General features: G+C 41.1%; 1 protein-coding gene across 2 annotated transcripts in view; it reads left to right on the forward strand.

Moving 5' to 3' along the window:
* scube1 (signal peptide, CUB domain, EGF-like 1) overlaps positions 1-17,393 on the forward strand; it is a 108,782-nt gene that overhangs the window by 81,904 nt on the left and 9,485 nt on the right. For both annotated transcript variants that reach the window (XM_017698897.2, XM_017698898.2), the window contains 5 exons: positions 6,895-7,017; positions 11,980-12,096; positions 12,433-12,555; positions 12,693-12,812; positions 15,405-15,518. In XM_017698897.2, the coding sequence (XP_017554386.1) occupies positions 6,895-7,017; positions 11,980-12,096; positions 12,433-12,555; positions 12,693-12,812; positions 15,405-15,518 (597 nt within the window). The remainder of the gene's footprint in view (positions 1-6,894; positions 7,018-11,979; positions 12,097-12,432; positions 12,556-12,692; positions 12,813-15,404; positions 15,519-17,393) is intronic.

A 17,393-nucleotide genomic window follows, 5' to 3' on the forward strand; every position in this document is an offset into this window, starting at 1 on the left:
GTAAAACTACACACGTCTCCTGAGTCCACTTGCTAGCCCTTGGGCCGAAAGGGAGTCTGCATTCTTCCTACACATTTCTGAGACATAGCATGAGTTACAATGGGAGCCTTTCTTCCCTTTTTTTCGTTCTTGCTTGCTTGCTTTCTTGTTTGTTTATCTGGTGAGGCTGCATGTGCATGAGTGTTTGTGTGTTCACACTGTTCCATCAAGCCTTCTGCAGTCTCTGCTGATTTACTTTCTCTCACACTCCTGTTCTTTATCGGTTCAAGATGGGAAAATGTTTAATGTATTTATTTAAGCTTAAAGCTTATTTAAGCCAATTAAAGCTCATTATGTGGAATATTATTAGCCCCCTGCCTCAGTAATCAGGCAGAGGAGCCAGTATGCATATGCGTGTATGCATCTATTTTGGAGCACAGGGAAGCATAAATGGCATGATCAGCAGTAATTGCTGTTTTTGTGTATCATTATGCATAATTGTACTAATTAAGCCCTATTGGAGCTGGATTAGTTTTACCCAGGAGGGTGGAGTAATTGACTTATTACCAACGAGCTCCATGATTTTAAACTAGTATACAAATCTGCAATGTCCATTGTTTTTACAAGTTTGCTAAGCAATAATTGTAGAGTGAAATACCTTGTAGAATTCATCAAAGCTCCCTCAGTAATAGTACAGCACATTTAAACTTGTTCAAATCAACCTCACAGTAATATAGCTACTATGAGCACTGAAATCCAAGCCAGTTCAGTGTATATTCCCTGCCATGCTCTATGTTTGTGTACCATCATTTCCAATTGTCACTGATAACATGCGTCACCTGAAACCAAGTCTCCTTCCTCTTCCAGTTTTTACATTTTTTTGGCACCACATTTAACATTTCGCCTCACAATGTGTCGCTGTTGTGGTACCTGTCACATAATGTGGATGGAAATGTCTAGCGATGATGTTTCGATCTGGGATATTTGGGGTAATTTGGGGAAATTATCCAAATCTCGTATGCATGGGCCATTCATTTACATTACCGGACCTCCTCTGGTAAAACTAATCCAACTCAAATAGAGATGTAGGGTAGGGGTCAAATCCCCACCTGGACAAGCACCCTGCATTATACCAATAAGAGTCCTTGGGCAAGACTCCAAACACTACTTCGCCTACCTGTGTAAAATGATCACATTGTAAGTTGCTCTGGATAAGATACAAATAATAAAATACAAATAATTGTCAGACATTTCACTCTTCTGACAGTTGGCTATGACAATTTAAAACAAGGATTAAATTTTTTTTTGGAAGTTTTCATTGACTATTGCAGTTTTCTTTCTGGAAGCTGTATGCTTTTATTCTATGATCAGTAAGACAGAAAGCAGTTCGTTTGAATTCATGAGGTACGACATGTAAGACAAAGCTCCAGCCTTCCATATATAACTGCAACTGCTCTCAGAACAGTTTCACTCACAGCCTGTGGTCAGAATGATGCCCAGGAAGTGTAAGAATGACATTCCGATTTGACAAAGTGCTTTCCATTGGTCACACAGTCATACATAGTCATACTCTGCTATGGTCATACATAGCAGAGTAGTGCACAGCGTTTAAACCTGCTATGACCGGCCTCATTTTCTCGCTGCATCACACCACTGATGGGTTAGCAAGGAAGACAAATGACTTTAAAGTTGATGTCAAGATATTACTGACAACTTAGTATCAAGATTGTGCCCATATATGGGTTTATGGGTTTTATCCTAAACCCATATATGGGCACTGTCTTGATTACAGCACCACTCTTATCAGTAATTGTAACCGAATCAATAAAAATAAAAACACACAAAAAGATTTAAGTTTAAGTTCCGGTATTAACAACAGCATTGCAATATTATTAAATATTATATGTACATAAGGAATGAGTTAGAATTTTTTTATATTTTAACAGTCATGAAAGCTTAAAAATATCAGGATTTTTTATTTCAACTTACGTTCCTTCTATTGTTATGCACCCTTCTACTGAAGAACCGTGAGCAGCCTGAACTTTATACTCCATCAGAGGGAAATGAAGAGCATGTGTATTACATTTTGGTCTGAGTGTCATAAATTTTTTGTCCAAAGAAGGCATAGAAGGATTGCTGCAGCTGGCTAAACATTTAGGTTGCATAGCAGAACAGCATAGCTATACACATCAGTATTACCGCAGTATTACCCTACTCATATGGAATTAAACTTCATGCATCATTTAGTGAAATTTTCAAGTTTGGAATCAGACCTTAACAAACTCACTGTGTTCCAGCTTAAAAGTATGAGGTGACTAGGCTAGTAACCGGAGTGTAAAATGCTGGCTTAAAGAATTTAGATGGACACCTTTGTCTGAATCAGGGGTCAACTTAATTCATTTAAAACACCGTTTTAACAATAAATGGTCTTAAATTAACTGGAGTTAATGTAGAACTGCTAATTCACCCTTTAACCCTGAAGGTTGGCACGCAGACTGCTGATCACCATTGCACCACAGACAATAATCTCATCTAGCTGGTAGCTAATGAAAAGGCAAAGTGAGAGACAAACATCAACACTTTGGAGACGAATGGAGTTATTTTCATTTAGAATCACTCCAGCTGGTTTCCTGATATGTTTAATCTGCAACGAGAAACTGTCAAACACTAAAGTCACAAAGCTGAAGTCAGCTTCTCATTCGCCAGCTTCTTGTTTGAATTTTCCTGTTCCACCTTAAATTGTGCAGCAGTTACATTCACTAATTAAGGTGGAATGGGAAACAGTCACCAATTAAGGTGAAATGGGAACACTCGAAAAAAAGAAGCTGGCGAATGAGAAACTGATTGTAACGCTTGGCTCCTCCCACTCCCCCATGTGCTTTTTGTTTACCTTTTGATAGTCCACGTGCTTCTTTGTTTTGGTATCCCTAGTCCTGCCCCCTTGCTTTGTGACTCCGCCCCTGATTGTTTTCACCTGTCCCTCGTCTTCCCAGTGTCGTATTAAAGCCCCGTGTTTGCCCTTTGTTTTTTCGCTGGTCTTTGTTTGATGTTAGAGTACTGATTGTTTGAATTGTTTGTATGTCCCGTTGGAAATGTTTGGGTTTGTGTTTTCGTGAGTGTATTTCGTCATGTCTGCCTATCGATCGCTCCGTGTTGGTTATATGAACTTGGACTGTCATGACCACAACCCTGGATTTGCCCTCAATAAAAGTCGCTTATCTCAGCACGTGCATCCACCTCCTCTTACACTGGTAAAAAGTCATTTAATAAGATGCTATTCTGCTGTAGAAAAGTTTCCTGCCAGAGATGCAAGAAAAGCGGCTATACTAAACTGCTCATCCTTCTGGGTTGTTATTCAAACATTTTGTTATATATCTGACAAAACAGTTATACGGCAAAACTCTGCCTTCCTCAGTTTTCATTTCCCACATCATTAAGCTCCCAGTTCCCACTGATCTAAGAGCTGTCATGCTCCATGCTTCACAACTTTAATGCACACTTTCTCAGACTCTCAGCCTGCCAGATTCTGCACCAATCAGAAAAGCCTCAGCGTTTATAAACTTCCATTAACGGTTCTTGTAGCTCCTCATCTCTTTCGTCTTTGACCTTTTTTCATCCACTCACCTCTCCGCCTCTGACTCATTTTAACTTTTCCCTCTTGCCCTTCTTTTGCCTCTTTCCAAGAACATGGTGCGTGGAGAGACTGGGGCTGACAGAAAAGAATGACGAGAGTACAAGTAAAGAAAGAAAAGAGTGTAAGCGACAGTAAATGGGAGCGAGGGCCATAGAAGAGAGAGAGAAAGGGCCATAGAAGAAAAAGAAACTATAGAGCTGGAGGTACAGAAATGTAAAGAGGATATTGTGTTAGACAAAAGGAGATGCTGAAGGGAGAGAATTGGAGGCTCAGGGAAAAACTGAGAATGGGGAACGTGAAAGAGAGGAGATATGCTGACTCAGTGAGCCGGCTGAGGGGAGGGAGAGGGGGATAAGAATAGAGGGATTTAGAAGAGATGTTGTTTGAAAATCAGAAGTGCCAGCAGGCTATAGGCCTGACAGCCATACAGCCACTGGCCATCCTCTGCTTTAGATCAGTATTCCTAGTCCGCATTTCCATTAGTCACTGGGCCCAGAGGTGAAGAGGTTTGTTGCAGTACGTCTGAAGAGCATTCGGGAATTTCAGATGGAGCTTTCAGGCGTGCCTCCTGATGATTTGCATTGTATTGTTAATACAACACATTTTACTAATTAGGTACTAATTGAATGTGTTGGGTATAGAGCACCAAAAAAAGGTTCTTCTGTTGTTGACATCATAACCATGTCTGGTGCTACATGGAACCATTTTCAAAAAAGGTTCAATATACAACACGTTCACCATCAGTCTGAAGAACCAGTTCACCGTGGAAAGACCCATTTAGACATGAATTGGTTCTATATAGAACTGATGGTTCTAAATAGAAGCATTCCCTTTACTATAGAACCCATGCAAACATTAGTGGTTTGCATCAGAAAACTCCTTCTCTTAAAGGTTCTTTAAAAGTTCTTAAGGATACAGTCTTTAAAAAGATGGTTGTTCAGGGTGCTATAGTAATGGGAATGGTTCTATGTAGAACCATGAGTTCTATATGTAGAATAGTGTTCTGATGGAGAATGTGTTGTGTGTTTTTTTTTAAAAATGGTTCCATGTACTACCATGAAGGGTTCTTGTGATACCTGAGTTTACGTTGAGCTCTTAAAGGTACACTCTTAAAAACATGGTTCTTTAAGGGTTCTGTGGTAAAGAGTATGGGTTTATTTAGAACCATGAGTTCTATATAGAAACATTTCATGGCTAAATGGTTCTTTGCACAGTGCAGTGGTTCTTCAGATTGATGGAGAATGTGTTGTATAGAGGTTATATAGTAATAGGAATGGCTCTATTTAGAACCATGAGTTATATATAGAACCATTTCATGCTTAAACGGTTCTTTGCATTGTGAAATCTTTGTTCATATTGATGAGAATGTTGTTTATTGAACCTTTTTGAAAATGGTTCCATGTAGCACCAGAAAGGGTTCTTCTAATGTTATGATGTCAAGCTTGTAACAATAGAAGAACCCTTTTTGGTGCTCTTTAGAACCATTTACAACACACATTACTAAATAGATACTAATTGAATGAATTTGGAATTATACAGTCTTTGCATCAGAAAACTCCTGATACCTCAGTTTACGGTGAGTTCTTACAGGTAAATGGTTGGTTCTTCAAGGGTTCTATAGTAAAAGGAATAGTTCTGTGTAGCTCAGAGAGTTCTATATAGAACCACTTCATGCTTAAATGGTTCTTTGCATGGTAAAATGTTTCTTCAAATTGATGGAGAATGTGCCTTTTTGAAAATGGTTCCATCTAGCACCAGAAAGGGTTCTTCTGTCGATAAGATGTTAACTGTAGAGGAACCCTTTTTGGTGTCAGAATCAGATTCTAATTGAATTGATTTGGTATCATGTAGGCTTTGCTTCAGAAAACTCCTAAACGCTGAGTTTACGTTGAGTTCTCAAAGGTGGTACAAGATGGTTCTTCAAGGGTTCTGTGATAAAGAGAATGTTTCTATTTGGAACCATGAGTTCTATATAGCGCCATTGTATGCATAAACTGTTCTTTGCACGGTGAAGTTGTCTTCAGTTTGATGGAGAATGTTTTGTATATTGAACCTTTTTTTTTTCTAAATGGTTCCATGTAGCACCAAAAATGGTTCTTCTATTGTTATGATGTCAGCAACAGAAGAGCCTTTTTTGGTGCTCTATAGAAGCATACACCACATGTTCTCCATCAAGTCTGAAGAACAGTTTCATCATGCAAAGAACCACGCAAGCATGAAATGATACTATATAGAACTCATGGTAGGCTTTACTAAAGAACCCTTGAAGAACCATCTTTTTTAGGAGGCTATGTTGCCTTAGTTTTAGAACCTTGTCGATCAAACTGTCCGCTCCATAAGCATATCTATGTTGGATTGAGGTGTAACGGGAAATGCTGTGTTTGTTTCTGAATGCGACCGAGTAGAGCTTGTTTCATGGCTATCGTGTCACATTAGTTCCAGCTAATACGCGTATCATACGATCAGACAGCTCTGAGAACTTTGCGGCCGGGCCGCTGGGTTTCGCACACGCACACACACGCAAACTCACAAACACTCTCGTCACTGTGTTGTAGGGCTGCCCATTATGCTGCGCTCAAAAGGGAGGAAGTCAGAGAATGAACAGAGTGAGTGAGTAAGGGAAACGAATGAAAGGAAAGAGAAGGAGGAGAAGAGGATTACCTGAATAAAAACGGACGACTGAGAAAATGAGTGTAGTTATGTGTCCTGGCACATTGACAGAAGCTCTGACTTCATGCGTGTGCGTGACCCACAGTGACGTCCCGTGCTCTGTTGGCATGTGGGTCTGTGGTCGGTGCTCGTTGGAAACTTTCTTTACGGCCTCAGTTCAGTTAATATTAGTTCAAATCTGGGCCAAACGTGTGTTTGCTTCTTCTACTTAAATAACTGCAAAGGAAACCCCAAACTGTCTCTCACACACACACACACACACACACACACAACTATAAGCCAGACACACTCTTAAGTAAATGTCCTAACCATTTGACTGGATTCTCATTTTTATTGGGCTGTGGAGAGCTTTCCAGTGCTGGCTGAGATATTTAAGATGTTTATGGTATGTTTCCTTTCCTTTACAAGTGTGAGTGTGCGTCTGTGTCGTGTTTTTGAGCCTGTGTGTGTGTGTGTGTGTGTGTGTGTGTGTGTGTGTGTGTGTGTGTGTGCCTCGTTCAGCAGGAGAGCTGTGCTTGTATGAGCAGAGTTTATGAGATATCATTTGTGTTGATTTCTGTCTTCGGCTTGTGTCAACACTACATTCCCTTGTCTTTCATTCACATTCACAGATATTGACGAGTGCCTGGAGAACAACGGCGGCTGCGACCACTTATGTCGGAACACTGTGGGCAGCTTCGAGTGCAGCTGTCAGAAAGGCTACAAGCTCTTAACCAATGAACGCACCTGTCAAGGTGAGTGATGCACGAATGTCAATAAAACTGTAAACCGTAGCTTCTGCCTCCATAAGGCCACAGTATGTCAGTGTATTCTGATCTTGTGAAATATGTCCCAATATATTAAAGGTTAATGAAGCCTAGAAAAACCCAGCAATTGTTCTTATCTGCCATGGGCGTATCTAGATCCTTTTTAGGGGTGCTCAAGCTCCTCTCAATTGAGTTCTAGCATCCCTAAATAAAGGAGTAAAAAGAGTTTTTTTGTTTTTCTTAGAAACGGAAATTTGTCTTAGATAGACAGACAGACAGACAGACAGACAGACAGACAGATCACTTTATTAATCCCAGAGGGAAATTCTTCTATTTGCATCAGCAGTTCAAAGCACAGTAAAGAGCAGAACAAGAGTAAAATATTGTCTTACACTATTTGTAGATGCATGAATAGAAAGTAAGGATAAATATTAAAATAAAATAAAAAAAATACTAAAAACAATAAAAATATGTGGAGTATAAGTATAAGAAGTAAATTGCATGAATACTGTGCGGTTGACAGTGCAGTGGTGCATGTCCCCTCCAGTGAATGAACAAGAGACCATGTACTGTAAACGATAACCAGTGTTAACAGTTCTGCAATAAGACATTTATAGATGCATAAACAAAGTGACAGCGGTGTGGTATGATCCACTTTCTCTCTCCTCCCCTTCCCCAGCCCACTCTCCCCAAGAGCCATGCAGTAGCTGTGCTGAGTGCATGCACACACACAAACACACTAGTGCCAGTTACAGTGTGACTGTGTGGTGTGGTGGCACTAGAACGTAGCGCAGAGGATTTCTGTACTTTATCACTCAGCAGCAACACATTACAGTCATTAGCAGCAGTGCTCATTTTGCCTCACTCAATCACAGAACACTCTGTATGTTGTTCTTGTCAAATATTGCAGGTTATCAATCAACCAATGTCCACTGTTTGAATTTGAGTGAGAGCTGTTGTGCCATTGTAAGGCCTATGTGTTGATATTTAAGCCAAGGTGTTAGACTAGTACTGTCTGTATGCGTGTCAGCTAATTAAACAATAGAAGCCGAGAGGGAGCGTATTATTGCGAAATAACATCACGGCTTGATTTGGTCGCCGTAGATCATCACAGCCGTGAAGTTATACACAATAACCCACAACCTCGAGTGTATTGTTGCTTTTATACAACAGTGAAGGTGGCGTTTAATATGTTTTAATGTTCAGTTCCTTCTGCCAAATTATAGCTCCTTAACAAGCAGCTTGACGCTACGTCAGAGTAACGAGCTCCGCCCACTCGCTGTACAGCCAGCAGTTCGTTCTCCAGCTCCTCACAGACCAACTGACAGTTTGGGAATTTAGTGCCGTCTCGTCTTCAGAGTCTGACCAAATCGGCTTTCGGTCAAATGTGATCTTAACAGTTTTAACTTTTAACTTAACTTTTTTGTATGTGGCAAAGTAAGTAAGTAAAGTAAGTAAGTAAGTAAAAACGTTCAAATGACTTGAGCGTCTCCTACAGTTGTCAAAGTCAACGGAGTGATACAGTGTTTGTGAAAAACCTGTGATGTTATGGTGAAATATCAATTAGAACGCCTCTCAACCAATCAGCTTGTTGGAACTAACTGTTGTATAATTAATTTCCTAGAATGATAGATGATCAGAAAAAAGGGGGGGGGGGGGGGCATGCTGGTCTCATCAGGTTTCCTAAAGCTCTGATCCTAGAACTGCCCCTGTTACCCACCCTTAATTTCTGTGGTTAGGAAGGATAGGTAGCTAATCGAAACAGTGTAATACAGGCTTGAGAAAAGCAGGGAGGAGCATATGAAGCCTTTATTAAAGCGTAGGTCCTCTTTTTCCCAGTTAGGTGGATAGCTGTGTTTGTGTGGGTCTTTGTGTTTTGCTGGGTGTACTGGAGGCCTATGGCAGCAGATTCCTGAAAACATGTCAGAGCAAGAACGAGCGCACAAACACAAATGATTTTATTAAGGTAAACCCAAACACCACCCTTTTCCTGGGCCTGAGCGCACGTGCATGTGTTTGTTTACACAGAGCGGGTGGCAGCGTGAGGTGGCTGACTGGGGCAGCGAACGTTCATGACTTCATGAAGTCTTTCAGACTTCCCAGTGTCAGAATCTCTAAATCTCTCTCCTTCTCATTTCTCCCCCTCTTTCTGTCTCTCTCATCACCTCTCTGTCTGTCACTCTCTCTCACTTTCTCTCCCCCTCTCTCCCCCACCCTTTCTGTCTGTCTCTCTTCTCTCTTATCTCACGTAATCCCCGTCCCTCTCCTCTCTCTCTTTCTCTTCCTACATTCTGTCTCTCTCTATTGCTGTCTCTCTTCTCTCTCTCCCCCTTTTTGTATGTTTTTCTGTCTCTCTCCATCTTCCCCCCCTTTCTCTCTCCCTCTCTGTCTTTTTCTCTGTCTTACTCTGTGTCTCTCTCCCCATTTATGTCTGTCTCTCCTCTCTTCCTCTCCCCCACTCTCCCTCTCTCTCTTTCTCTCCTTCCCTCTCCCTCTCTCTTGCTTTCTTCCCCACTCCCTCTCTTCCCTTTCTGTTTATCTGTTTCTCCTCTCTTCCTCTTTCTTCTCCCTATCTCTCCCCCTTTCTCTCACCCCCTCTCTCTCTCTCTGTCTTTCTGTCTCTCTCTCCCCTTTTCTGTCTGTCTTCTCTCTTCCTCTCCCCCCTCTCCCTTTCTCTCTCTCCTTCTATCTCCCTCTTGCTTTCTTCCCCACTCCCTCTCTCTTCCCTTTCTGTCTGTCTCTGTTTCTCCTCTCTTCCTCTTTCTTCTCCCTCTGTCTCTCTCTCCCTCACTCTTTCTCTCTGTCTTTCTCTGTGTCTCTCTCTCCCCTTTTATGTCTGTCTCTCCTCTCTTCCTCTCCCCCTCTCCCTTTCTCTCTCTCCTCTCTCTCTCTTGCTTTCTTCCCCACTCCATCTCTTCCCTTTTCTGTCTGTCTCTGTTTCTCCTTCTGTTTCTGTTTCTCTTTCTTCTCCCTCTCTCACCCTCTTTCTCTCACTCCCCCCCTCTTTCTCTCTCTCTGTCTTTTTCTCTTTCTGTGTGTCTTTCTCTGTCTCTCTCTCCCCTTATATGTCTGTCTCTCCTCTCTTCCTTCCCACCTCTCTCTCTCTCTCTCTCTCTCTCTCTCTCCCCTCTCCCTCTCTCTTCCCTTTCTGTCTGTCTCTGTTTCTCCTCTCTTCCTCTTTCTTCTCCCTCTGTCTCTCTCTCCCTTTTCTGTCTGTCTCTGTTTCTCCTTCTGTTTCTGTTTCTCTTTCTTCTCTCTCTCTCACCCTCTTTCTCTCACCCCCCCTCTTTCTCTCTCTCTGTCTTTTTCTCTTTCTGTGTGTCTTTCTCTGTGTCTCTCTCTCCCCTTTTATGTCTGTCTCTCCTCTCTTCCTTCCCACCTCTCTCTCTCTCTCTCTCTCTCTCTCTCTCCCCTCTCCCTCTCTCTTCCCTTTCTGTCTGTCTCTGTTTCTCCTCTCTTCCTCTTTCTTCTCCCTCTTTCTCTCTCTCCTTCCCTCTCTCTCTCTCTCTCTCTCTCCCCTCTCCCTCTCTCTCCCTTTTCTGTCTGTCTCTGCCCCTCCCCTCTCCCTCTGTATACCAATAGATACTGTTTTCGTTCCATGATGCTTTAAACCCTGGGTTGGCATGTGTCTGCTGACAAGTGACAATTATATACTTAGGATTTTATTTTTGAATTATTTATTTATTGTTTTTACTCCTTCCATGCCAGTTAACCCAGGGAAAATAGTTGTGGTTGAGGTGAAAGTGTGTGTGTGTGTGTGGGTGGGTTTGGGTGGGTGTGTATGAGTGGGCGTAAGGGGAGGGTTCATTACTCTGGCTCTCTGCCTGTTGGCACTGTGGCTGAACTGAGAGAGAGAAGAGAGACAGGTATCTCTCCTCTTCACAGAAAAAAATTCTCATCTGATTCACAAACACCATTTTTGTGTCTGTTGACATGTGTCTGTTGGGAGGTAGGGAGATGGGAGGGAATCATTTTGCCATTTTACAGATACACACAGGTGGTTAGTTATGTAAAGATTCACAAAATGAATCATTCCATTTGGTACAATATGTTGGCGCCTCAGTTCAGCAGATTTTCGATGCAGCCAAAATAAGGTGTGCCTGAAAAGCTGCCTTATGTTAACACGTTAGTTTCTATTTTCAGTTTATTATTCATTCAATAATAAAAGTTTGGTGTGAAAGTAGAGGAGGCAATGGATAGGGCAAGATGGAGGCATAAAGGGAGCAGCCGAAAGAAGAAGATCATTCAACTAATAAAAGTAAAGTGTTTGAAGTGAAAGCTGAAGGCTTAGTGCTACTTAGGGAAACACATGAAGCAACTCAGAAGTTGTGTCTACACATGTTTATTACACTGGAGAAAATATTAGTTCTATTAAGTTTAAAGCATGACATCGTTTTCTTTGGTGCATCTGTCTAATAATGCACCCCAACATCAGGAGGTACATCAGCAATTCCACAGCTGTCCATGTCCTCAAGCCCAAGAGGAAAATGTGTCAGGTGGGACTGTGTGATAGACGGAGCGCCAGCTAGTGGAGAAAATGAGTAAAAAAACTCAAGTTCAGCTTTGTTTATCTAACTGAGATGCAGAGCTAGAAACAGCAGCTGGGAGAACTTTTGACTCAACTAAGGAGTTGTGTGAACTCTTGTGTCCTCAAGTTGAATGAACTCAAGAAAAGCCATGTAACCAGTTACTACGTCATTTTAAGTTGAGCAGACTTCTCATCTTTTACAGTAGTAGCAGTAGTATTACTTTAGCATTTTATATGTGTCACTACAGGTTCGATTTTGTCTCTTCCAACTTATTACATCTCAAAAAAACGAAATATCATGACACATATCGTGACAGCTTCATCGCCCAGCTCTAATGATATGTTTCTAATGATGAGCGATTAGTGAGCAGTGATTTTGTTGTTTGTCATGGCTGATGAGACCTGCGTTCCTTCCACTGCAGATATTGACGAGTGCTCTTTTGAGAGGACTTGCGATCACACCTGCATCAACTACCCTGGAAGCTTTGAGTGTGTGTGTCACAGAGGCTACACTCTCTACGGCCTCACACACTGCGGAGGTGTGTTCACACACATACACACACACACACACACATACACACACACACACACACACACACACACACACACACAAGCGTGCTGTCTTGTTATTGAGGTAACTGAGCATGATGGCCACTGATGAGAGCTACTCACCCTCTAGTGCGCTTGAATAGACCTCATTATGCTATTTTTCCTATATGTGTGTGTAAATCTATCCGATTGCATTTCCTAAGCTTTTTTTTTCCTTTTTCACAAACCTGTAAACCTGTAAACTACTTTAGATATCTGGACAACAACTTTTTTGGGCATTTCATGCATATCCCCAGTAACATACACATATGTTTTTGTTTTCTCAGATATTGATGAATGTAGCATCAATAACGGAAGCTGTGAGTACGGCTGTGTGAACACGCAGGGTAGCTATGAGTGCGTCTGTCCTCCTGGACAGAAGCTCCACTGGAATAAGAAGGACTGTGTTGGTAAGCTCTCACTCTTATCCCTCTCATTACCCATTATGCTCCTGATCTTGTTTGTATACGCATATGACTGTGTGTGTGTGTGCATGCATCTGTGTGTGTGGTGTTTCCATGGCTACGTGACCCTATGTGACCCTCAGAGGCGGTGAACTGTCTGCCCAATGGGAAGCCAGCACCTCGCGCTCTGCTCAGCTGCACCAAGACAAGCGGTGTGGAGGTGTGCTCTCTGTCCTGTCCATCAAACGCCCTCTTTCTGGCAGGTCAGTGCTTCTCGGCAGCCCCATGCTGTTTCTGTCCTTTCAGTTCAGTTCTCTATAGCACAGTTTAATTCAGTTCAGTACCATTCGTTTATATTTAGCTCAGTTCAAGTCACTGAAGTTCTGTTCACTTGGGTTTTGTTTAGTTCTGCTCAATTCAGTCCAATGAAGGGAAGCCAGGTGCATTTCAGTTCAGGTCAACTCATTTTCCTCTACTTGAACAATGTCTGTGATTCCAGTTATTGCCTTAGGGCAGGGGTCGGTAACACACGGCTCTTTTACTGCCCTGTTGCAGCTCCACAGCAGAATTAAGTTTTATGGTAAGAATAAAATAAACACCCTTTACAGTAAAATAAAGCTCTGCTGATCGTTCAACACAGTTTAACTGTAAATGGTCTTAGTGTAACTTTTGTGTAACTGCTTATTCACCCCTTAACCCTGAAGGTTGGAGCGCAGACTGCTGGTCACCATAGCAACACAGACAACAGTCTCACCTAGCTAGTAGCTATCAAAACGGCAAAGATAAAGATTTAAGATGAACATCAAGAATATGGAAATTGACTTATTAGCATTTATAATCACTCCAGCAGGTTTCCTGATGCATTTAATCTGCAACAAGAAACTGTCAAATGCTAAAGTTTGTGAGGCGGAAGTTCATTTTCGCCAGCTTTTTGTTCAAGTTCTCCTGTTCATTAAATGGTGAAGCAGTTACATTCTGGCATCTCAGGCACCATTTGTGGTGGAATGGGAAAACTCAAACAAAAAGCTGGTGACTGAGAAACGACTTCAGCCTCGTAAAAAGTAATTTTACAAGAAATTGTTCTACTTTTGCGGAAAAGTTTCCTGCCGGAGATGCGAGAAAAGCAGCTATAGCTGAGCTACAGCTTAAAGTAGAGCAAAGTAAGGCTGCATCTTTGTTCATATTATATTTTTTATCCTATAATATTACATTAGCACAAACTGAGACATATTTACAGCCAAGATGGTAAAATGGACATAAAATGTTGTGGCTCCCAAGATGGTTAGATTTTTGTAGAATCTTGACAAAATGTCTCTTCGTAACATTTGGATTGTCGACCCCTGCCTTAAGGCAAGAATAGGTTGCTCCATCACCCATTCAAAATCAATATATTGAACTGTATTGCTACCCAGGTGAGTGACTGCATGGCACTACGATGAGACAGCACAGATTCCCCGCTCTTTGCTGGCATCTTGTGGCCTTTGTTACTCATCACACTTTTTAGAAGCGTAACTGCACTCCTGTTACCTGTGACATTCTTTTATTGGCCATTCAGCCATTCCATGTTCACTGTGTGAATGTGCCAAGTCTGATTGACCTGACAGCTTGATGCCAAGTTATTTATTTCCAAATAAAATCAAGCTGACATCCACTGAGACCATGGACCATTAATGCAGTGGAGAACGGTTTGAAGCAGCTGTACATGGTCGCTCAATACAGCCTTTCTTGAGAAAAGAATGCCCCTGGTTCATCAACATTTTGGATGCTCAGTGAGCAACTGACACCAAAATATGCTTCAACAGCGTAATGTAGTATTTTATAATGGCATTAATCATATTTATAGCTTATTTTTCACAGACGTTCTACAAGTTAGCTTTCTACATGACATTATATAGTATCATGTTCTGAAATTCTAGCTGCTTGTTTTGCACAGATCTGAAAGTTAGTTGGATTGACCAATGCTATATTGAAGGATTGCAGAGAGGAGCATCATTTCATTTTCACAGTGCCTAAATGAGGCATGTCTTGAGAGCGATTACATTCCGTAATGCAGGGCTGTTTCCGTTCGCATATCCGCCGTGTTTTAAATAAACGCGTGCTGCGTTTGGGTTGGCTGAGGTATGTGTGAGGCTGATGGATTGCTCCTGAAGTGAAATATTTGCTTTTATATCTTTCTGGAGAAAAGGAGGGCGAGAACAGAGTGGGACTTCCAAAAGCCCGGCCACTCAATCATCTTCCCTTTATGTTCTCAGTGAAACTCATTTTCATTCCTCATCTCAGAGTGTGTCTGTTTGTGTGTGTGTGTGTGTGTGTGTGTGTGTGTGTGTGTGTGTGTGTGTGTGTGCTTTGATAATAGGTAATAAAGAACCATATAAATCTTCTTTTTTTCCCACATTTCCCTTAAGAAGAATATGTACAACCTATAAAAAGTATATCGCGTGTTGGTGTGTGTGTATGTATGTGTGTTTGTGTGAATGTGTGAGTGTGTGTGTGTGTATATGTGTGTATGTGTGTGTGTGAGTGAGTGAGTGAGCATGTTAATAGTCTCTTCATACGATGAGAGCTAGAGCTCTATAAAACCTCTTTTAATCCTGTACACTCCTGGGTTTCCAGTGGTAGGCCAACAGAAACACTCAGGCTGCCATTGAACGATTTGTGGCCTGGCTAAACTCCGGCCAATTGGTCTCCTGACAACCTCACCGTGCTCTGGCATTCTGACAGTCAAGCTGTGCCTTTCACACACAGAGACAACATACACACCCAAGCGTGCATACGCACAGAAAACATATGTACATAGAAAGTAACACATGCAAAAAATACATTAAAAAACTCGCATACTTGCATTTTTTTTGTAGACTCTGAAAACAGTTACACCCTGAGCTGTGGAGTACCAGTACAACCAGGCAAAGTGGCACCAAAGAGGAACACCACCACTACCTCCAGCACTTCCTCTCTACAGAGCTGTACAGGTAACCTCACCTCTGTCTTTCTTTCTCAAGCCCCCCTTCCAACTCTTTCTGTACAGTGTCTGTCTTCTATCTATCTATCTATCTATCTATCTATCTATCTATCTATCTACAGTACTGTGTGAAAGTCTTAGGCACCCAAGACACATTTTCAAAATCTACTTATTTGTGTACTTTGTGTTTATTTGCTGAGAAAAGTGTTAATATGTGAGTAAACAACATTTATAGAATATTAATTAATATACATATAAATATTGTTTAAATTCATGTAGGAAAAAGTATAGATTTTTTATGCATTATAATTCTTTCACAACACATGCTGTATCGAGTCACATGGATTTTTCTACACACTGTTAGAAATAAAGGTTCTGTGCTGATACATGTTTCATTCATCAAGGTACAAACAATGTAAATGTTCCCTAAATGGTACAGCAGTGGTTTTAAGGTCCGAGTGTGAACCTTAAATCAGTTTTTCCAGGGGAAAAGTTTGTATTTGTATCTTTTCATATCCGAATGTTTAAAACAGAACAATAGAATAAAAGCCTGGAGGCGAGGCAGGTGCGTGGAGTCAGTACAGCTTAGAAAACATAATTTCAGTGGATTATGGCCCTGTTATGTTCCTTGACTAAAGATACTGAGATGGACCCATGGGGTCACACCCCAGTGACAAGAGGGGCACTGCCCCAGGGACAGTTTAGTACCTTTATTTCTCAGAGTGTGTGTGCTTCCTCTGTACTCTAATGCACAGACTGTATCCTATAAACTAGTGTGCTTTGGTGCAGTCCTACATGAATGAATAATGACAGAAAAGACTAATTTATTTAATGTGTAAAGCATCTGGACATGGAACTCACTCAACTCCTTGAGCAGAGCACTGGTGATAGCCTGAAGTTTCACCAGCAGGGGCACTTTCGGCGCACAAGAAAATTTGCCATAACAACTTCCAAAACAACTGGTGAAAAGTTTGCAGAAAATATTGTATTGCTCAGTATTATATTATTAAATCTTTATTTATTTCATTATTTTTTATTGAATCAGTTAATGTTAAATAAACATTGTCTGTAAGCCTATAGCAGAGGTCGGCAACATGTGACTTTTTTTACTGCCCTGTTGCGGCTCCACAGCAGAATTCGATTTATAGGTACAATTAAAATAATTCTCCTTTGCAGTAAAATAAATCTCTGCTGATCATTCTTAGATAGTTTTAGGAATAAATGGTCTTAAATGCTGGAGTTAATGTAGAACTGCTAATTTAATTAAACTTTAACCCTGAAGATCAGGGCAAAGACTGCTAGTCACCATAACAATGCAGAAAAGAATCTCACCTAGCTAGTAGCTAACAAAAAGGCAAAGAGAGAGATTTAAGACAAACATCAGTCATTTGAGACAAATGGATTTATTTGCATTTATAATCACTTTAGCTGTTTTTCAAATACGTTTAATCTGCAATGAGAAACTAGTCAAACACTAAAAAGTCATGAAGCTGTAGTCAGGTTCTCGTTCTCCAGCCTCTTGCTGAAGTTCTTGTTCTACCTTGCATTCTGGCACCTCAGGCACCATTTAAGGTGAATTGAGAAAATTTGAGAAGCTGACTTTGGCCTTGTAAAACGTCGAACACTTAGAGACGTCTTAGAAGAAACTGTTCTACTTTTGTGGAAAGGTTTCCTGCCAGAGATGTGAGAAAAGCAGCTATAGCTGAGCTGAAGATTAAAGCAGAACAAAGTCTGTGTTTTCGTTTATATATATTTTTAGTGTACGCCAGGACATTCATTAACACATATTAAGACATATTTTCAAACAAGATGGTAAAATGTTACTTCAATAACATGGACATAAAATATTGTGGCTCCCAATGCAGATAGATTTTTGTTGAAAGGA

The sequence above is a fragment of the Pygocentrus nattereri genome, chromosome 1 (assembly GCF_015220715.1).
Source record: "Pygocentrus nattereri isolate fPygNat1 chromosome 1, fPygNat1.pri, whole genome shotgun sequence".
NCBI classification, from domain to species: Eukaryota; Metazoa; Chordata; class Actinopteri; order Characiformes; family Serrasalmidae; genus Pygocentrus; species Pygocentrus nattereri.